At 61.0% G+C, this 21,227-nt stretch overlaps 2 protein-coding genes across 3 annotated transcripts in view; both read left to right on the top strand.

Moving 5' to 3' along the window:
* The window catches only part of GARNL3 (GTPase activating Rap/RanGAP domain like 3), a 152,340-nt gene extending 141,118 nt beyond the window's left edge, over positions 1-11,222 (top strand). Inside the window, exons 25-29 of the mRNA XM_062208494.1 lie at positions 714-832; positions 2,654-2,792; positions 7,844-8,059; positions 8,963-9,089; positions 11,063-11,222. Coding sequence (XP_062064478.1) covers positions 714-832; positions 2,654-2,792; positions 7,844-8,059; positions 8,963-9,089; positions 11,063-11,222 — 761 coding nt within the window. The remainder of the gene's footprint in view (positions 1-713; positions 833-2,653; positions 2,793-7,843; positions 8,060-8,962; positions 9,090-11,062) is intronic.
* A 2,187-nt stretch (positions 11,223-13,409) lies between these two features.
* Positions 13,410-21,073, top strand: SLC2A8 (solute carrier family 2 member 8). 2 transcript variants are annotated; one of them, XM_062207513.1, is made up of 10 exons: positions 13,410-13,545; positions 13,619-13,781; positions 13,890-14,096; positions 14,823-14,922; positions 17,181-17,380; positions 17,943-18,086; positions 18,204-18,312; positions 18,955-19,128; positions 19,228-19,373; positions 20,570-21,073. In XM_062207513.1, exons 1-10 carry the CDS (start codon positions 13,493-13,495, stop codon positions 20,705-20,707), a joined length of 1,434 nt encoding a protein of 477 aa, XP_062063497.1. In that variant the 5' UTR covers positions 13,410-13,492; the 3' UTR covers positions 20,708-21,073. The 2 variants fall into 2 exon arrangements, with proteins under 2 accessions (XP_062063497.1, XP_062063498.1); XM_062207514.1 differs by lacking the exon at positions 19,228-19,373 and having other exon boundaries at positions 20,570-20,655.
* Positions 21,074-21,227: the final 154 nt, after the last annotated feature.

The following is a 21,227-nucleotide window of genomic DNA, read 5'->3' as shown; positions in this document are numbered from 1 at the left end:
GTCTGCTCATCTCTGTCTGGGGAAGGCCCGCTCTCAGTGCACCTGGGGCCGGAGCGCTAGAGAGCGGGTGACCAGCACCACCGTCAGCGCTGGGCTCGCCCACAGCCCCCACGGCTGCCCTTTTCTGAAGCCCTCCCACCTCCAAGCACTGACTTGTGGGAGAAGCACAGAGCTTTCAGGGCCACGGCCGCCGAGACGGGTCCTGTCCTCCCGCCACAGCTTCAGGACCTGAATGGGTTTCTGGCTGAGGTCCACAACGGGGCGTGGGTTCTGAGAGCCAGGGCCGAGAACGGTCCAGTTAGCACTGCCCTCCTCTCAGTCACTCTGGTCAGAGGCCCACGTCAGTGGTGGGCAGCACTCGGCCTAGCGGTTCAGATGTCTGCACCCTGTAGGGAAGTACCCGGGATGGATACCGGGCCCTGGCTGCAGCTTCCTGCCGCGGTAGCCCCTGGGACGGCTCAAGTCACTGGGCTCCTGCCTCTCCCCTGGGAGACCTGTTTTCAGGCTTCAGCCCCAGCCCAGAAGCAGAAGTTTGGTGACCAAGGGAGGTGGAGCTCAGACAGCCTTAACAATGAAGGCCTCCACGCACAGAGAAGGAAGAGTAGCCAAGGAATGGGACCGAGAGGGGCGGGTCACCGTGGCCGGTCCTGGCCGGTCCTGGACGGTTGCAGCCGCAGGCCACGGGCTGGGCACTGACGCCCCTTTCCTCGCAGTCTGTGCTTTCCCGTATCTCCTGGCCTTCACCACCGACTCCATGGAGATCCGCCTGGTGGTGAACGGGAACCTGGTCCACACGGCCGTCGTGCCGCAGCTACAGCTGGTGGCCTCCAGGGTGAGTGGCACGGGGAGCCCCAAGCCCCGGGAGACTTCAGGGGGCACAGAAGCCAGGCTGACGGCGGCAGCGCTGCTGGGTGCTGACGCCAGTGTGGGACGGGCAGACAGGAGTCCGGCCGAGCCCCTGGGCGCCTGTGTGGCCTCCGCGGGCTTCGGAACACTCCCCGCTTTTGTTGACGGAATCATAGGGTGCGGGTGGGGCTGGGGAACACTCACCCCGAGACAGCCAGCCTCGCCCCTTCCTGTCCTCAGTTTGAGGGTGGGTCCGTGGCGTGTGGCTCATGGACCGATCCATGAGCAAAATCGAGGATGCAGGACCCCGGATGACCTGCAGGGCGGCTCCTGTCGCTGGCACAGAACACAGCGCCTGGCCCGGCCACATCCCCGTGGCGCTTCCTCCATCCTGACGTCCACCCCATTTGGGGGCGAGTGGCTGCTCAGGTGTCCGCCTTTGCCACGGGGCTATCATCGGCCGTTAAACTACTCCCTGCCCTCATCCACGGCATGGTCACTAAGCCGGGGCCTCCTTCAGTGGCAACCAGAGATGCAACAGAGTTAAGCATCATGTTTGTTGTTAGCATTTCCTCCATCAGCTCTGAGCTGTAGCACGGGCCGCGGCCGTGGTGTCAGCAGTCCCGCCCGGATTGGTTTCAGGCTTCCGGTGTGCATGGCGAGAGGGCACCACAGCTGACAGGGCCTGGCACCCGCACCACGCACAGCCGCTGGGGCCTGGCACCCACACCACGCACAGCCACCGGGGCCTGGCACCCACACCACACACAGCCACCCGGGCCTGGCACCCCCACCATGCACACCACGTTGACAGCAGTCACCTGAGGGCGTGCACAGTAGTAAACGTGATCAAGTAGCCAGGAATGTTGAATTTGGATATTTAGTGCCTTTGGGGTTTTTTTTAATTGAAGGTTTTTTTTTGTTTGTTTGTTTTTTTAATTTGACAGGTAGAGTTATAGACAGTGAGAGAGACAGAGAGAAAGGTCTTCCATTGGTTCACTCCCCAAATGGCTGCCATGGCTGGCGCACTGCACCGATCCGAAGCCAAGAGCCAGGTGCTTCCTCCTGGTCTCCCATGGGGTGCAGGGCCCAAGCACTTGGGCCATCCTCCACTGCCTTCTCGGACCACAGCAGAGAGCTGGACTGGAAGAGGGGCAACTGGGACTAGAACCCAGTACCCATATGGGATGCCGGCGCCGCAGGCAGAGGATTAACCAAGTGAGCCACGGCGCCGGCCGTGGCGGCCATTTGGGAGTGAACCAACGGAAGGAAGACCTTCCTATCTGTCTCTCTCTCTCTCTTTCTCTCTCTCTCACTATCTAACTCCAACTGTCAAATAAAATATATTTTATATATATATATATATATATATATATATAATTTACGTGATTTAATTTTGGCCAATGGCTGGGCCTAACGAGCCAGCTTGAAAGTGTGCTGAAACCTGGCTCACCTCACCTGAGTCACGTCCGGCACCCGCGGGTCTGCACGGCTCTGCCAGGTCAGGTGCTGGGAGGAGTGATCCCCCCACCTGCAGAACGGGCCTGAATGAATCCCGAGATCTCTCTGGTCAGACACTCCGGTGCCTGAGGAGCGAGAAGGCAGTGCCCGTGTGGTCTCTGCACGCGGGTGGGACGCCGTGTTCCACCGTGGGGTGACCAGTGGACGGGGGAAGCAGTGACCAGGTGGATGCTCAGGAAGTCTCCCCGGCCGCGGGGCAGGGCCCGGGGCGGTGCGGCGATGGCGGGAGGGCCCGTGGGTGCGGGCTGGAACCGCGGGCTGCTCCTAACGCGCCCCCTCTGTCCAGTCGGACATCTACTTCACAGCAGCCGCGGCCGGGAACGCGGTCTCATCCGGAGGCAGCTCCAAGGGGGCCAGTGCCCAAGGCTCCCCCCTGACACCCCCGGGCCGAGACGCGCCAGCATTTCCTTCTTCCCTGGGGGAAGGTAAGTCCGGCATTTCCTGTGTTGTTAAAATACACGCTTTGAATCCACTCTGATTTCTCTCCCGCACACTCAAGCATCTACATGGGATTGCCTAAAGAAGTCAGTATCTCAAGCCATTAAAAAGAAAAAGCTCGCAGTCCAAACGCGTTTGCTGTGGTGTAGATTAGTCATGGAAAAGAAACCTTTGACTGAAGAGGGAGCTCAGGTCTGTGTCAGCAGTCACTTCCCCGGCAGGGCTGTGCCGCCAGTGCGTTTTCACAGCGAGCAGCTGTGGTCCTGGTCCAGTCTTTGTGCCCATCCGGCTTTGTCCCGGCCCCCAGGGGCCTCTGCTGCGGCATCGCTGGGACGCCAGCGTTCCTCCTGGCTTCTTAGCACGGCAGGCAGGCGCCGTGGTCGGCTGGGCCTTCAGATCAGGCTCGGCCCGTGCTGGGTCTTAGTCCACCCGTACAAGGATGGACTGGGTCCGAGGAAAGGTGAGTGCGCAGCTCGTCCGTTCCCCAGCCTCCCGATCCCGGAGACAATCAGACGCAGCGGGGAGCCAAGTCTAGCAAGGACTCATTTACTTCCTGAGAAACAGAACCTTTTATAGTACAAAACTGCAGAGTCATTGGGGCAGGGCTAAGGACCAGCCAACCACTTAAAAATTCACCTTACGGGGGGCTTTCTATAGGACTAGCCATATGTCTATACACTTGTTACTAGTTTTGTTACCTCCCCTGATGTTGCGCAACCAATCAGTTTTAGTGGTAAACAACTTTGGATTCCGCCCACCTTACTTCCCCTGGGGTCCATCATGTAACTAATTTCCCCACATATTCCCCCTTTTTTGTTTTAGCACGCGGTCCCTGTCTTAGGTTGCCCCTGGCCGTCCTTGCCCTTACCCGTCATTGGTAACCCAGGCAGCTTGGCCATGAGCCCTGTCTTAGGTTGGTGCAGGACGCTGGGTGCTTTACCCGTCTTGGGGTGTCGCGTGACTTGTTATTATGGGAGCGTGATGAGCTTTCTCCACCGCCTGTCTTAGGTTGTTCCGGTCCATCCGGAATCTTACCCGTCGTTGGCAATGTGGAGAGCACCGGGGACACTTCTCCAGTTCAGGGGATCATAGCCCTTTGTGGCTAGCAACCTCTAGTAATGAACCTCAACCTGTCTTACCCTTGTTGCCTCTATGTGCTGTTGTATAAACTGTATATGCATGGGCCAATAGCAAGGATTAAAAGCAGGGTAAGAAGCAGTCCAAGAAGAGAGAAGAGGTAGGGAAAGAGTCCATTAAGGCCCATCCAAAGGGGGCTTTCTTGGAGTTCTCTTCGTCGTTTTCCAGGTCCTCCTGGAGTGTTTTGTTGATCGCGTTTGGGTCATCGAATCCCCTGTCACTGGGCCAGGCACTTCTTGTCAGGATCACAGTGAAGAGTAGCGTCCGCATCATCACCTGCCTCTGGATCTCCATCCGTTTCTGGAAGAGGGAAGACAAGGGGATCTCCCTCAGGGGCAAACTGCTCCCTGGGTGGGTTGTTACTTGCATCGGGCATAGGCCTGATATTTCTGGCCGGTATTCAAATTGGAGTCAACTCCCCTATGGGGAACACACAGCCAAATCCTCTTCCCAACTGAATCAGCGGGTCAGGCCCTCTCCAGAGTCGGGTGAGAGGGTCTCTCCATCTAACGAGCATCTGAGGTTTAGCGGTTAAATGTCCCCAATGTTTTTGGAACCTTGACTCCCTTGACCCTTTCGAAAAATCTAAAATATTGATAGTAAACAAGGCCTTATGTAACTGTAGATGGGGGGTAGCCACTCCCCCTTTTTGTTTTAATAACTGTTTTTTGAGGCATTGATTTTTTTTTTTTTTCACATTAGCCTGTTCCTGTGGGTTGTGAGGAATTTTAGTAGAGTGTTGAATCATTTTACATCTTGGCAGCACTTTTAAACATCCCAATTGGTTATTATCTCTGTATATCTTTTGATATCTCCAGGGGCCCTTTTGGAGATACCAAAAGTTTAGAGAATTTAGAACTTTGATTTTTAGAAAGTTTGTTAAAGGTGCCAAGAGAACTTAAAGTATCTGGTTAGAATAGAATTCCTGAAATGATAGCCCTTTATTAGACAGGATGATCTTAACACTTTTAGACCAGATCTAATCATAAAGGTATTTAGCAATGCTTTTCATCAATTTACACAATACATTACCTTGACAGAACATGAATTTTATGTTTTTTGTTATTGAAAACACCTTGAACATAAGAGTTAGTATACAAAATGATTACATGACTTAGAACTACTTAACAGAGCTAAAAAGAGCTTACATGACCTAACTTTAGAAATGGCAGAGTAACCCATTAAGCAGACACTGTTAAAAAGAGACACTATAGTTTTTGCAAAAGCAGATCTGTAAAGGAAACAAGTTTAAAGCATAAAAACTTATAAGACCACCTTAGCTGGAAAGCAAAAACATGAATACAACATAGGTCCGACATCATTTACAATATTTTAATACACTGCATAATTTGAATAGGCTCAAACAGTTGTTACTTTAACAAATTTAGAGTCCCATCCTTTGAGAGTTCCAGGGATCCTACTGGAAGTCCCAAAGTTGTTAGACTCCATTTGAGAATTTAAACTGTTAGAGAGTCCAATCGCTCAGCCAAGAACTAGCACGTATAACCAAAGCTGTGGGGTAGATCTGATCAGAGTTAGGTAATCACTCAAACATTAAAGACAGACAAATCCAATAAAACACGAAACCTTCAAGACACGTGCAAACTCTTAGATAAGTTAACTACAGCTGCACAGAAAAGAGCTGGTCATCAGCATAGGAGCCCATTGCTTAGGACAGGGAAACACATCTGAAACAAAGCGGCAGGGAATGAGAGACTTCCGTAGTGCTGGAGAAAAAGTCTTATTAACTGCAAATAAAGACTCATTAGGTTGGAAAGGGTTAATGGATGAAGGTTTTTGTTCCTTTAGGTAAGGCCAGTGGTAGCCAAAGGCATTTTTTCTTCCCCCTCCTAGTGAGGACAGCATTGAATTGTAAATGGAGAGGAAAAAAGCAGCCCAAGAACTAGTCTCCCTAGAGTATCTGGCTGTGGCCTGCAAGGGTGCAACAGGCTACACTGACTGGAAGAGAGTGCAGAGAAAGCCATGGTCCCCCATTTACAGGGAAGACTGTGCACGTCGGGGCCTAGCAGGACTGGCCATGGGGTTGGGTAGGCACGCTGTTTACAAGATGGCGGCGGGCAATTCAAGGGAGGGGAATAACCATAAAGGGGTGGCCACATGGGCGGAATTGGAGGCGCAGTGCGTTGAGGCAGTGTTGGGCTTTTAGGGGTTGCCGCCACACCAGAAAGTTCCACCTTAGTTTTAACTGCCTCTGGGGATTTATGAGCCTCCCTCAGGCCAGTGCAGGCCTTCCGATGATCAGCATTCATTCCTTCCCAAACCAGCATTTTAACAAACTGATCCCGAAGGTCCCCAGCTGGCAACTTATGACGGAGACTGTGTTCGACCCTAGCTACAAAATCTGGCAATGACTTTCCCAGCTTTTGTCGCACCACCGCGATGGGAGATTCAGTGGGCCCCTCATCCAGCTTGTACCGGGCATTAAGTCCTGCCTGCCTCACTTGTTCACGGTACAGAGCAGGTAGCGCAGTTTGCTGGATCCCCGTAGAGAACCCTTCCCCCGTCCCAGCCAGCATAGCATATGTAATAGGGATAGCTGGCTGGGCTGCTCCGTTAGCTTTGGCTCTCACCCGGCACCCCTCCTTTAAGAAGGCACACCACTTTATGAATTGTGAACTCGTGAGGACTGCTTTGGCCACGTCCAACCAGTCCTTGGGGACGCATGGATGATAGGCTATATCTTGTAGCAATGTTTGGGCCCAGGGGGAGTTTGGGCCATCCTCTGCTACTGCCTTGCGGAGTTCTTTGAGGTCCTTGGCCTCCCACGGGTACCATTCCAAGGGCCTATTAGCCCCCGGAGCTAAATTAACAGGGTAGGCCTGAGGCGGCGAGTTCCCAGGCCCAGAGTTCAATTCCTTACACTGCTTTATGTCCACCGGACAAGCTTTCGCATAGGTTACCTCCCCAAGCCCCTGTCTTTCAGTGGAGGGCTGGTCATTGGGATTTAGGTCACACAGGTCCCTCTGTGGGGCCACATAGAACGACGCTCCCTCTTCGCTCCCAGGCGCGTATGGTGGGGGCCTGGACTCCTCCGAAATGTAGGCGGGGGGAGGAAATTTTACTTTTGTCCTAACCTCCACTGTCTGTGTTTCCTCATCTTTCCTACTGTCGATATCTTCCTCTGTCTCTTCTGTATCCCAGACTGCCTTAAAAATAGAATTACCCATAATAAAGGTTTCACTCACCCTGAGAGACCGCTTGGCCTCGGCCGAAATGTAACTGTTCGTGCCCCACGTTGGGCGCCAGATGCTGGGTCTTAGTCCACCCGTACAAGGATGGACTGGGTCCGAGGAAAGGTGAGTGCGCAGCTCGTCCGTTCCCCAGCCTCCCGATCCCGGAGACAATCAGACGCAGCGGGGAGCCAAGTCTAGCAAGGACTCATTTACTTCCTGAGAAACAGAACCTTTTATAGTACAAAACTGCAGAGTCATTGGGGCAGGGCTAAGGACCAGCCAACCACTTAAAAATTCACCTTACGGGGGGCTTTCTATAGGACTAGCCATATGTCTATACACTTGTTACTAGTTTTGTTACCTCCCCTGATGTTGCGCAACCAATCAGTTTTAGTGGTAAACAACTTTGGATTCCGCCCACCTTACTTCCCCTGGGGCTCCATCATGTAACTAATTTCCCCACAGGCCCGGGGCTGCTGCCTTATCCAGTTCCGCCCCAGGCAGATGAAGCAGGCGTGAGTGCATCTTATCTGATGCCCACGGTAAAGCCAAGCCCGGAGGCACCACAGAGCTGTCAGGCTCACTCTGCAGCCTGAGCTGGGCACTGCCGAGCATCTGTCCAAGCTAACGACACTGCAGGACGAGGAGGTAGCCTCTTACTGACCTTACAAACCTCAGCCTCTGGTCTTCCCTAAATCGCCTTGCAGGTGAAATCCAGTCCAAAAATCTGTACAAGATTCCACTGAGGAACCTCGTGGGCAGGAGCATCGAGCGACCTCTGAAGTCACCCTTGGTCTCCAAGGTCATCACCCCACCCACCTCCATCGGCGTTGGCATCGCGGCCATTCCTGTCACTCACTCCCTGTCCCTGTCTCGCATGGAGATTAAAGAAATAGCAAGCAGGACGCGCAGGGAGCTGCTGGGTAATGTCTCCCGCTGTCTGCAAGCCGTGTTTTCTCATCCCCAAGTCGATGAGTTACATGGGGGCTTATGAGAGACAGGCCGAGCAGAACCGCGTGCCCCTCCCCCGCCGGCGACAGGCCCGAGCTGCACCTGTTGGTGTGGGAAGCGGCCCAAGCCACGTCCATGGGGAAACGGTGTGAGAGTCTCTTGAAGGAAGAGGCCCTCATCGGTATTTATAATTGCCCAGGCGTGTCTGGAGGGATGAGTGCCCCGCGGCCCTCAGATCACACTGTGCAGCGTGGACCCCCGCGGGTTCACCTGTGCCTGGGGCAGGCAGGCGGCCGCTCAGAGCAGAGGGAAGGCGAGGGGGGGTATAACGCTTTGTGGAAACCAGAGGAGGAGAGGTGCCAAGTGACACGTTCAACCAGTTAGAACTGGTTTGAAAACTTTCGCGGGACTCTGTGTGACACAAGACCACAGAGACCGTTGGTCCAGCGCGTCCCTGACCCCCACCCCCGGCAATGTTCCCCGACAGGCCACACGGGGACACAGGTGCTGCCTCCCCCGCCCTCCCCCATGCATCGCTCCTGCTAACTCCTCTTCCCTCGGAGAGCTTCATCTGCCGAGCACGGTTCACAAACCACCGTGCTTCCCCGAAGCGGTCTCTGAGCTGGGGGAGGCCAGCTCACTGGCGGGGGGGTGCAGCCTTGAGCTCCCACGTTGCTCTTCTGAGTGTATCTTTTACCGCACATCTATGCTTTATAATCAGAAAAACAAAGCCTGCCATCAACAAGGAACCGATTATGTGGCTCCTTCCTGATGCAGCCCGGTCGCTCACCAGTACAGAGGGGGCGGCGCGTTGTCTGTGGCGGCTCCGGGGCAGCGAGCTCCTCCCTGACCTCCAGTTCTGCCCTGTCCTCCAGGCCTCTCGGATGAAGGTGGACCCAGGTCAGAAGGGACGCCAAGGGCTAAATCAAAAGCCAGGAAGCGGCTAGAGGAGAGCCAAGGAGCCCCTAAGCCAGGGACCGTGAGGTCGACTAGCAGTGACAGGTAAAGACGCAGGGGCCCCGGGAGCCGCAGCACCGCCTGGAAGCCCTTCGGCCAGCCCTGGCACAGGGGCATAACCGGCTCCTCTGACACCCCCAGGCCGTGTGCCAGAGAGGGGCCTGGACAAACGGGCGACCTCAAACACAAGACAGAAATACTAACAAAGGAGAGAGCGAGAGAGAGAATCTTCCACTCGCTGTTTCAACCCCCAAATGAGGACAATGGGCTGGGCCAGTTCAAAGCCAGGAGCCAGTAACTCCATCCGGGTCTCGCACATGGGTGCCGGGGCTCAAACACTTGAGCCATCCTCCACTGCCCTCAGAGGCACACTAGCAGGGAGCTGGACCGGAAGTGGAGCAGCTCGGGCCTGAAATGGGATGCCGGCATCACAGGCAGCGGCTCACCACGCTGTGCCACAATGCCAGCCAAGACTGGCAGAGGCTTTCAAAGACAAAGCTGTAGTAAGAGGGCAGGGAATCCACACTGCGACACAGAAACAGGCCCTGGCTTTCCCGAATGCTGGCTCAGCTGTGTCCCCTGAGAACTCTTTCCTGTTCAAGCAACGTCATGGCGGGGCGGGGGGGCAGGGCTGCTCTCCAAGACCATTCACCCGCTCAACACACATTCTTGGAGCTCGTGGCACGGAGCTGGGCATGGGCCCGAGGAGGGGGCGGGTCCCAGGCTGGTGCAGAAGGCCAACGATGACCTGCAGCAGTCGGGGGGGGGGGGTGTCTGCCGTCCACCCCACAGCAGGGCAGGGAGGGGCTTGAGCAGCGGTGGGGGGGGGTCCTCAGCCCCTCTCCTGAGTCAGGTGACCATGAACCTGGGGGAGGGGCAGCACCTCTCACCATCCACGTGGCAAGGCCCCTGCCTGTGCAGCCTCGACGTTGTACCCTGGAATGGATAATAAGCCTGTATCCAAATAAGCAAACTAAATGGCTTCCGAGTGACGGGGCTCGGGGAAGGCTCTTCCCGGCTGTGGCGGAGCTGGGCTCGGAGTGACTCAAGAGCCGGGAAGCAGCCCCAGCAGGTGCGCCGCGGGAAAGGGCCCTGGGCGGGCAAGGCCTGGCCAGCCAGGGAGCGGCAGGAAGAGTGGACGCACGTGGACACGGAGAGCTGGGGACAGGGTGAACTCCAGAATGGGCAGAGGGGCAGGGTTGTGGTGCAGCGGGCTGGGTCTCTTCCTGCAATGTCCAAATCCTATGTCCAGGATCAAGTCAGATCCAGGATCAGTGCTCAGGATCAAGTCCCGCCTCCGAGTCCATCCAGCTTCCTATTAACGCATCAGGGAGGCAGCAGATAACGGCCCAAGTACTCACGTGCTTGCCACCCGCCTAGCAGACCCAGATGGAGTTCCTGGCTACTGCCTTCAACTTGGCCCAGTCCTGGCCTTTGAGGGCAATTGCAGAGTGACCAGCAGATGGAAGCCTCTTGCTCGCTCCCTCCCTCCCTCCTTCCTTCCCCTCTGCCCCTCCCTCCGCCTTTCAAATAAATAAATAAAACGACGTCTCAAATGACGACTGGGCCAAGGCAGGCTTTGCAAGCTGATGGGCAGTTATGAACACATGACCTCCCTGGGAAGAGGAAACTGGTTTTGGTCAGATGAGTTATGGAGCAACCAAGAGAGTCCTGAGGAGGCAGGGAAAGTGGGGGTGCCCTGGGAGGCAGAGGGGTCAGCGGGGCCAGGTCAGGAGCCCCAGACTCGCGCTCTGTCTGGGGTGGCCCTGGGAGAGTTTTAGGCCAAGCGACATTGTACAAGTTTGCAATCTGGAAAGCACACGACGCCTCCTGAACCCAGGGGTCCTGCACCCGGCCCCGAGCCGCCCCAACGGGCCCCTGCCGCAGGGCTGGGAGGCAGGGCAGGGTGGGATTCGTGCCCGTGACTGGCGAGGGGCTCGGGGCGGGGCTGTGCCGCCCAGAACGGCAGAACAGGCCAGATGATCTCGTGGGTCCTTTGACGGACTTCTCTCTCCCAGGATCACATCAGGCTCCTTGGAAAGTGCTCCCACGTGCGAAGCCACGGCCGAGGGGCGCGGCCAGGAGCCTGCGGTGGACGGGGAGGGCGGCGCGGCCTGCGGCAGCAGCCCCTGCCCGCTCACAGCCTCCTCAGATGAAGAGGCCATCGACTTGAAGTGAGGCGGCCCCCGGCCCCTGGGCCAGCTCCCGCTCTCCTGCGGAAGTTTCCTGACACTGATTCTCAGCAGAACGCGGCTCCCGGCCCAGGGCGACCTCTCGGACCAAACCCGCACCCTGGGCCGGCCGGGGGGCCTCCCCGCGACAGCCATCAGTCCCCTTGTAAAAAAGGCGGTAGATTTCACTGAGGTTTTAGATCGACACTTTGAATAAATCAAAACCGTGCATTCTTACTTCTGCAACCTTCTCTTCTCTTTTATACCCGCAGTGGGAGTTAGTTTTTCCTTACAGTTTTGATTTCTGTCACCTGATCTGTTTCCTTTATAAGGAGCACTGCTTTTGGACTGTGCTATCATTAATAAGTCTCCTTCCTGCCCGCCACCCCCTCGCGGTTTTGGTTCGGTTCGGTTTGCCGTGGCCCGAGCCAGCCACGACCAGCACTGGCCAGGTCCTGGAAGCTCCTCCCGCTCTCTGTGGAACAGGAACCTGTCCGAAGTCTCCAGATGGTTTTGTCTGTTTTTATTGTTACTCTGAAACAATAAAAACTTACCTCCTCCGACAGGTGTGGGCTGGGCCGAGCACCCGTGAAACACAAGTGTCCGCCCCAGCCAGGGGCTGAGCAAGGACAAAGTCCAGGGCACGGGGAGAAGGTCGTTGGCCTTTGTTCTCAACCAGCTGCCTCCCCCGTTAGGTCTCTCCCGGTGGAAACTGCCCATCCACCACCCACCACGAGAAACGGCGGCTCCTGGGGCCCCGAAAGTGGCTCTGAAGGGTCCTGGGGGTCTCTGGGCAGGGCCTCCCCCCGGCAGATTCTCTCTCCCGCGCCGCCCCTGCAGGGGAAGGGCCCGGGGTCCCCCAGCAGGCAGCCTCCCTGGATCAGGTTTACAGATTCCGCAGGAACCCGGGCGCAGGGGTCCTCCCCCGAGCGCCCGCGGCCCCAGTCCTTGGGGTCGCCTCTGTCCCCTACCCTACCTCTCAGCCTGGAGCCCTCCCGCCAAACCAGCAGCACTGGAGCTGCCGGCGTGGGACAGGAGTCGCGGGTCCGAGCCGCGCGCTTGGCCAGAACGTGGACCGGACGGGAGCTGCTCCCACGGCCACGCGGCGAACCCTGCACGGGCGGGCGAAGCAAAGCAGGCGACGTGGGGGTCCATGGCTCAGAGCTGCCTGCGCTCCCTGCTGCGCGGGCTTGTGGTCAGGACGGCAAAACGGCTGTGGGTCAAGCAGCGACCCCCGACAGCCCCCCGCACGGGCGGTGGTCTTCACGCGCAGCTCACCTCGGAGGCCTCTCTGCAGAACGGGGCTTCGGGGGGTGGCGGCAAGAGCGAGGACTTTGCACCCCGCGATTATCCTGGAGGTGGGGACTGGAGGTGGGGACTGGAGGCCTCTCCGTCCCCCGCGCTCGCCCGCACCCGGAGTGTGCGGTGTGAACTGGGCGCACAGGGCCAGAGGCGACAGGTGCACCCGGTGAAGGGCTGGGGCATGCAGTCCGCTGGCGGCAGGAGGCTGAAGGGCCGGGGCTCCCTGCGAAGCGAGGGGACTGTCCGGGGGCCGGGCACGGTCCCACCCGCGCGCGACGCGGACGGCCGCCTTGCCGCCAGCGACCCGGGAGACGCGGGGCTCCGCCTCCGCCCCCGGAAGCCCCCGGCCGGTCTCAGGGTCCGACGGGAGAGAGCGTTTGCTTGGAGACTTTCCGCCCCGAGGCCCTCGGGGGTCGGCCGAGCCTGCGATCACGCGCTCCGGCAGCTGTTAACGCCGCGCGGGAACCTCGGCCCGGGCGCCGGCGCGGGGAGGAGAAATAGCGGGCGCTGACGCACGTGCTTGCCTCCGCCCCACTCCTACGCTCATTGGTTGAAGCTAGATTGAGAGGCGGTGCCTAACCCCGCCCTCCACTCATTGGCCGGTTCCGTTAGGAGGCAGCAGCTTTCTGGCCCCGCCTCCGAGCTCGCACCGCACCCTAATTGGACGGCTGACTCCGGGCGGGACACAAACTCCGTCCTGCCTCTGCACTGGGCAGCTGTGTCCTAGGGGCGGTGTCCTCAACCAGCTCTGTGCTTCCATTGGCCTGCTTTGACTTGGCGGGCGGGTCCTAGCGCAGACGCTAACCCCGCCTTGCGTTCCCATTGGCTGTTCCTGCACGCGCGGCGGTTCCGATCCCGCCCCGGCACCGCCCCCCGCTCCTCGGCCGGCTCCGCGGGGAGAGGCCGGTGAGGCTGCACTCGCGGGACCGTGGCGGTTCCGGCGTCAGAGTCCGCCGGCGAGCGTTGGCCGCCAAGATGACGCCTGAGGACCGGGAGACCCAGCCGCTCCTGGGGCCGCCGGGCAGCAGGTGAGCGTCGGGGGCCTCGGCCCGGGGCGCGGCCTGGCCCGGGGGCGCCGCTCACCTCGGCCCTGCCCCGCAGCGCTCCCCGCAGCCGCCGCGTCTTCCTCGCCGCCTTCGCCGCCGCCCTGGGCCCGCTCAGCTTCGGCTTCGCCCTCGGCTACAGCTCCCCGGCCATCCCGAGCCTGCGGCGCGCCGCGCCCCCCGCCCCGCGCCTGGACGACAGCGAGGCCTCCTGGTTCGGGGTGAGGCCCCCTCGGCCGAGCCGGGACCCCCGCAGCCCTTCCCCCGCGGCCGCCAGGGCTGGGCGGCGAGCCCCGCGCCCGCCGCTGAGCCCGCCGCCCCTCCCGCAGGCCATGGTGACCCTGGGCGCCGCGGCCGGGGGCGTGCTCGGCGGGGGCCTGGTGGACCGCGCGGGGCGCAAGCCGAGCCTGATGCTCTGCGCGGCGCCCTTCGTGGTGGGCTTCGCCGTCATCACCGCGGCCCGGGACGTGTGGGTGCTGCTCGGCGGCCGCCTGCTCACCGGCCTGGCTTGCGGAGTGGCCTCGCTCGTGGCCCCGGTGAGTGGCCCCTGCTTCCCGGCCAGACAAACCCGGGGGGCGGCTTGCGGGCCTGGGTCTCCTGGTGCTGGGCAGCCTGCGGTAGGCGCCTCAGCTCCCAGCCCTCACCTGGGTCCTGGGAAGAAGCCGCTGTTACTACCTCGGGCTCGCAGACTGCCCTGGAGGGAGGTGGCCCCTGTGGGTGGTCAGCAGGGGCCTCACGCATGGCTCCGCCTCTCAGGCCCCAGATAGCAAATCTGGCTCCGCCCAGGGCCAAAGCACTGAGTTCTGTGGCTCACAAGCCCACCCCCAGCCTCTCCTGCCTGGCCCCACACTTCACCTGGAGCCCCCCGGATCCCAGCTCTGGGGCTTACCTGGGCAGGGCGCGCTGGGCCTCGGCCCCTGTAGAATGAGGTGTGTGAGGATCGGGGCCCCGGCGTGGGACTGCTGGGTGACCAGTGGCCCCCAGTCACTCCCCTGGCTGCCCCGCCCTTGGGCTCAGGGGTCAGCAGGGCCTTGCCCACGCCTCTGCACCGTTCACCCATGACCAGGGCAGCTGTGTCTGTGCCCAGGGAGAGGCAGAAACATAAAATCCCCAGCTTCTCCTGGCCCAGCACACGGGGGTGAGGCGGGTGGGAGGCACCTCGAGGGCGAGGGGTGGCTGGCCGGTGGCCCGAGCCCAGCCTCTGCTCGCCTCTGAACGGCGGCAGCGGGGCGCCAGGTGAAGTGTCCCGCGCTCGCCGGCAGGTCTACATCTCCGAGGTTGCCTACCCGGCCGTCCGCGGGCTGCTCGGCTCCTGTGTGCAGCTGATGGTCGTCACGGGCATCCTCCTGGCCTACCTGGCAGGTAGAGCTTTCGCTGTCTCTCTTGACCGTTCATGGCCATCTCATAGATGCGGGCACAGAGCTTCATGGAAGCCGGGGACTTGGCTGCGGTCGCACGGCCAGCACCCGAGCTGCCCGGCTCCGGGCCGCGTCCCTGGGGCCTGTGACTCAGCCCTGGGCGCTGGCCTCACCTTCCCCGGCCCCGCTCTGGGGGTGTAGGGAGGGCTAACTGCTCAGGCCAGTACCCTACTGTGCAGGAGCAAACCAGCGGATTCCTGGGCTGGCCGCGTCCAGGGACCGCAGGGCAGAGCCGGGCGCCTCGGGGAGGGGTGGGCCACAGATTCATGAACAGCTCTGCTCTTAGGCGCGACCTTGTCCAGGTCACACCACCCCTGGGAGCCTCCACCACTGTTGGGGGTCACGTTGAGCGGCACAGGAAAGGTACCTGGCAGCAGGGGGAGGCAGGCGCGGGGGGAGCCAGGAGCTGGGGTCAGGGAGCTCAGGCCTGGCCGCCCACGGCCACCCAGGGCTCGCGCCCTCTGGTCTTCGGAGTGGGTGGCATTCGGGCCCGAGGCCTTGGTGCAGTCAGAAGCCTGCCAGTGGGCTGGCTGCCGTGGGAGCCTTGCGGTGGGCAGAGCCCCCTGCGTGGCGTACAGCACCCCTAGCGCACCCCAGTCTGCCCGGCTGCTTCTCTGCACTGAGAGGTCTCTGTGCAGGTCTTTGTAGAGACCTGTGTGTTGTTTATTATTATTATTATCATTATTATTACTTGAAAGGCAGTGTTAGAGGAGAGGGAGAGATCTTCCATCCACTGGTTCACTCCCCAAATGGCCACAATGGAGGGCTGCTCCTGGGTCTCCCACATGAGTGCAGGAGCCCAAGCACCATGACCATCTTCCGCTGCTTGCCCAGGCGCATTAGCAGGGAGCTGGATCGGAAGCAGAGCAGCCGGGACTCAAGCCAGTGCCGATGTGGGATGCCAGCACTGCAGGCGCTGGCTTAACCTGCTCTACCACAGTGCCGACCTCCTGAGTTGATTTTTTTTTTTTTTTTTTGACAGTCAGAGTTGGACAGTAAGAGAGAGAGACAGAAATGTCTCCCTTCCGTTGGTTCACCCCCCAAATGGCTGCCATGGCTGGTGCTGCACCAATCCAAAGGCAGGAGCCAGGTGCTTCCTCCTGGTCTCCCATGCGGGTGCAGGGTCCAAGCACTTGGGCCATCCTCCACTGCCTTCCTGGGCCACAGCAGAGAGCTGGACTGGAGGAGGAGCAACCAGGACTAGTACCCAGCGCCCCAACCAGGACTAGAACCCGGGATACCAGCACTGCAGGCAGATTAGCCTAGGGAGCCGTGGCGCCGGCCTGAGTTGATTTTTTAAAGATTTATTTATGTGAAAGGCAGAATTAGACACGAGAGATCTTCTGTCCGCTGGTTCCCACGGCCCCAGCAGCCGGGGTTGGTCCAGGCTGAAGCCAGGAGGCCGGAGCTCAATCCAGGTCTCCCTCGTGGGTGCAGGGGCCGAATCATCGGCACCGTCTTCCACTGCTTCCCAGGCACACAGGCAGGCAGCCGTACGGGAAGCAGAGCAGCCAGGACTCAGACTGGCGCTCTGGTGTGAGAGGCCGGCGTCTCAGGCAGCGGCTTAACCCGCTGCACCAACGTGGCCAACCCGTTTCTGAGTTTGGTCCACTAGCGTGGCTCCCCTCTGCTGAGCCGACAGAGTGACGTGCAGGTGATACGTTTGCCCCCCGTGGGACAGCACCGGGCCAGTGACTGGCCTTGTGGCTCCACTATGTGGAGCCACTCACGGATGTGCCGGGGCTCGCTGTGCCGCGGTGTCACGATGGCGACATCACTGGACGACCGGAGCTTCCCGACTCCGGGACAGTCTTGTGGACCGTCATCACACGTACGCGGTCCGCTGTGACCACTCGTGTCCGCGGTCGTAGTGAGGGCTGGCTGCAGTGCGTAGCACATCACCCGTAGAAGAGTGGGCTGAGTCCCAGCTCCACGTCCAGCCCAGCTCCCACGCATTCACCCCGGGCGGCGGCAGAGGATGGCTCGAGTGCTCAAGCGCTGGGTCCCAGCCGCCCACGTGGGAGGCTCAGATGGAGCTCTCAGCTCCCAGCTCCAGCCTGGCCCAGACCTGGCTGCTGTGGGGATGTGGGGGGTGAACCAGGGCACAGGAGGGCAATGATGATGACGGCGACGTGAGCCGCCACGCGGAGGTCGCCGGCAGGGCCTCACCCCAGCTCTGCCGTCCGCTCGCCCCCTCCCCAGGCTGGGTGCTGGAGTGGCGCTGGCTGGCTGTGCTGGGCTGTGTGCCGCCCACCCTCATGCTGCTGCTCATGAGCTGTGTGCCTGAGACCCCGCGCTTCCTGCTAACTCAGCACAGGCGCCAGGAGGCCATGGCCGCCCTGCGGTTCCTGTGGGGCTCCGAGCAGGGCTGGGAAGAGCCCCCCATCGAGGCTGAGCACCAGGTGAGAGGCTGTGGGGAGGGCAGCACAGGCTGTTCCCGGGGGGGCACCCACCCCCACCCTCAGTGAGGCTGGCTGGAGCCCCCCTTGCCTGGGTCTCAGAGTCACCCAGAGAGCCTGAGCCCTGCTGCTTCCCGTCCCAGAAGAGAAAGACGAGGCCTGGACAGGCTTCCATGACCTGGACTTTACTGTGTGGGTGTGTGCGGGTGTGTGCGTGGTGTGTGTGTGAGAGAGAGAGACAGGACAGGGGCCGTGGTGAAGAGTCTGGGTTAGAGTCGTCACACCTGGGTTTGAACCCCGCATTGGAGCCTTCATGTCTTCATCTGTACAGTGGGGGGGGGGGGGGCCCAGGTGGTGGCCCTGGGGTTTAGAGAACCCCTCGGTGGCTCCCCCCACCCAGCCAGTCAGGAAGAGCTGTGGGGGGTCAGGACCTGCTCACCTTACAGGAGGGAAGCAGGGACGCCCCCGTCTGTGCCTGAGGACGCGGGTGGGGCTGGGACAAGAAGCTGAGCCCCCCAAGCCTTGGCACCGTGGGTCAGAGGCGCCCTCCCTCCCCCTGGAGCAGGGCTTCCAGCTGGCCCTGCTGAGGCGCCCCGGCATCTACAAGCCCTTTGTCATCGGCGTCTCGCTGATGGCCTTCCAGCAGCTGTCCGGCGTCAACGCCGTCATGTTCTACGCAGAGACCATTTTCGAGGAGGCCAAGTTCAAGGTAAAGGGCCCCTGCCGGGCCTGCCTGCTGCAGGTGCCGCACGGCTGGGCCTTCCTCCGCGAGCCCAGGGCCTGGTCGCCCAGCCCCTGCTGACCAGCCCCGGCCTGCTCCCCCCAGAACAGCAGCCTGGCCTCGGTCGTCGTGGGTGTCATCCAGGTGCTGTTCACAGCTTTGGCGGCCCTCATCATGGACAGAGCTGGGCGGAGGCTGCTCCTGACCTTGTCAGGTGAGGCCCCAGGGCAAGGCTCAGCCCCACGCACAGGGGTGCCCCGGCCAGGCCCCCTCAGGCCATAGAGGCTGAGCACACGCGAGGACAAATGTGGACTGAGTGCGTCACAGGCGCCGCTCCACACCAGGCCTGTGCCAGCAGTGAGCTGTCTCACGCCTGTCCCTGCCGCCACCAGCCTCCCAGGAGGCCCCACCACGGCCCAGCCGTGGGGAAACTGGACACCGGGTGCAGTGACCAAGGGCTGCAGTCCTCGGGCCGAGTGCCTTCAACTCTGAGCCTCGGCGCCCACTGTAAAACGGCGAGAGTGCCCGGCCTCCCCCAGGGCCACCGTGAGGCTCGCAGGCCAGCCGCCGGAGGCCCTTGGCGCACTGGTACCCACGGCTTCTGCGAGACTTGCTGGTGGGTAGGGGCGAGAGGCCCCTCGCTGCTACTACTCCTGCTGCCTTGAGTCTGGGGACTTGTTGGAGCTGGCTGAGGTCTGGGGTGGGGTGGGGGCACCCAGATAGGGCTCCAAGGGCCAGGTGTCAGATAGCCATGCCAGTGGCTCTCAGGAAGCCAGGCCCGCCCCGCAGCTGTGTCTGGTCAGGCCCCACCTGGCCATTTCCCCAGTACCCGCCCGCTGCCACCCTCTGCCTACAGGCGTGATCATGGTGTTCAGCACCAGTGCCTTTGGTGCCTACTTCAAGCTGGCCCAGGGGGGCCCCGGCAACTCCTCCCACGTGGACCTCCTGGCGCCCGTCTCCACAGAGCCCATCGACCCCAACGTGGGGCTGGCCTGGTTGGCCGTGGGCAGCATGTGCCTCTTCATCGCCGGTGAGAAGGGCCGCCTGCGGCTCCCAGGGCCTCACCTCTACCCCACGGAGCCCGACCGCAGCCCGCGCGGCTCTGACCGGGCGCCTGTCTGCCCCACAGGCTTTGCGGTGGGCTGGGGGCCCATCCCCTGGCTCCTCATGTCTGAGATCTTCCCCCTGCACGTCAAGGGTGTGGCTACAGGCGTCTGCGTCCTCACCAACTGGCTCATGGCCTTCCTGGTGACCAAGGAGTTCAGCAGCCTCATGGTGAGTGCACAGGGGCTCCAGAGAATTGCCTTCCTCCTGCAGGCGCCGGGCCAGCGGCCTTGTGTGCCGGCGGCCGGCCATCTTGGTTGGGACTGAGACGGGGACAGGAGGGCCGGAGCTGGCGAGGAACCCAGGCTGTGGCCTGCAGTCCTGGCGGAAGGACGGCATGACTGGCCTGCCATTAACAAGTGTCACCGGCACGGGTGCACAGGGGAGCAGCCGGCAGGCCTGGGCTCCGATGCCGCTGTGCCACTTCCTTGGCATGTAGCCTCGGGCGGAAGCCCGCTGTCTCAGAACCGGCGTCCTCGGCTGGAAATGGAGGCTGATGGGTCCGGTGGTTCACGTCCACACCTCTGCTCTGCCATGGCTGAGCTACCCCAGATGCGGGATTCCCAGCTAACAGCGCTGGCTGTGAGCAGATCATCCATCAGTCATGCCCTCCCTCCAGGGCTCCCGGCGTGGGCCATGCCTGGGCCTGCCCAAGGCGCCAGGGACAGCAGGGACAGCCCTTTGTGGCAAGGGCTGGGAGGACAGTGGCAGCGGTGAGAGGTATGGCCTGGAGTCCGTGGGAGCCTGGGACCTGCTCAGGCAGGGAACCTGGGTAGACTCGCCGGCTGGGGCTGCAAGGGGAGAGAGAGCCGCGTGGGGAAGAAGCCAAGGAGGTGATAAAGGACTGAACAGTGGTCCATGGGTGGGCAGTGCCCAGAAGGCCCGGAGGAAGGGCAGCTGGGTCCCACAGGAGGATGGACTGAGAAGGGAGTGGCCTTTGGTTCTGGCCTTGATCAAGGGCACTGCTCACTCCTTCCCCCGTGCAGTGGGCCCCCAGTGTCCCCAGGGGCCCATCTCAGCTTGAAGAGGGAAGCCCCTGGGAATGGGCCCAGAGCGCTGGGTCGGTGCCGAGTACCGAGGACAGGTTTGTGGGCCTGGATTTGGAGCAAGGGCCCGGCCGTCACTCTAGCTGTTCTTTGGCCGTGGAGAAATCACCTCATTGCTCTGAGCCTGTTTGCTCCGGTCTCAGAGCATGGCCATCTTGGACAGTGCTGGCCCAGGCAGCCAACTGTGCCAGGCTGTCCTCTGCTCCCTGGGCCACTGGATGCAGGCTGCAGACACGGTGGGCGTGGCCAGGGTGGGTGCTGCCCGGACCCGCAGGGGCCTCCCGCCCTGCGCGTCCACAGTGGCCTTTGCTCTCGCCGCAGGAGGCCCTCCGGCCCTACGGCGCGTTCTGGCTCGCCTCTGCCTTCTGCATCTTCGGCGTCCTTTTCACTTTGTTCTGCGTCCCTGAAACCAAGGGGAAGACTCTGGAACAGATCACAGCCCACTTTGAAGGGCGGTGACAGCCCCTCTCCGTGAGCGGCTGCCCCTTCGAGAGGAGGATGGCGCCCGTCTGGGGCTGGGCTGGGCCTGGGCCAGGATCCAGGACCACAGCCCCTGGGAGCCTTGGCCTCTGGGACCCCTGCTTCCTGTCCCACCGCTGGCGCCTCCAGGTACAGTCCCTGCCGCCCTGCAGACTTGGGAACAGCTGGGAGGAGCCTCCCGGGCGTGTGGTCAGCCCCTGCCCGCTGTCTCCTATGGCATACAGCGGGGGGGGGCGGGGGGGCCTGGCGGGGGATGCTGCCGGAGGCTGGCTGCGCCTGGGTGTGTCCAGTCGCCCCCCGTGGCTGCACTATCAGAAAGGAACTTTGTTTGCCAAATAAAGATTTGACTCCAAAAATCAGGTGATGCCCTCCCTGTGTGAGCCAGTTTGAGAAGGGCATGCCCCATCCCCTCCATAACCCAGGCCTCCTGGCTGTGCCCAGCACATCCTGTGTGTTTATTCTGTCCTGGTCAGCCACGCTCACCCTCGCCACGTGGAGG

The sequence above is a fragment of the Lepus europaeus genome, chromosome 12, assembly GCF_033115175.1.
Source record: "Lepus europaeus isolate LE1 chromosome 12, mLepTim1.pri, whole genome shotgun sequence".
NCBI classification, from domain to species: Eukaryota; Metazoa; Chordata; class Mammalia; order Lagomorpha; family Leporidae; genus Lepus; species Lepus europaeus.
The sequence above is the reverse complement of the archived record's forward strand: the minus strand, read 5'-3'. Positions and strand labels throughout refer to the sequence as shown.

What these genes read in the sequence shown, in the direction of transcription:
- SLC2A8 (XM_062207513.1), top strand. Translation starts at nt 13,493, where the DNA reads ATGACGCCTGAGGACCGGGAGACCCAGCCGCTCCTGGGGCCGCCGGGC. An exon ending in TCGAGGAGGCCAAGTTCAAG is followed by an intron (nt 18,087 to 18,203) that starts GTAAAGGGCCCC and finishes TGCTCCCCCCAG; the next exon opens with AACAGCAGCCTGGCCTCGGT. An exon ending in GCTGCTCCTGACCTTGTCAG is followed by an intron (nt 18,313 to 18,954) that starts GTGAGGCCCCAG and finishes CTCTGCCTACAG; the next exon opens with GCGTGATCATGGTGTTCAGC.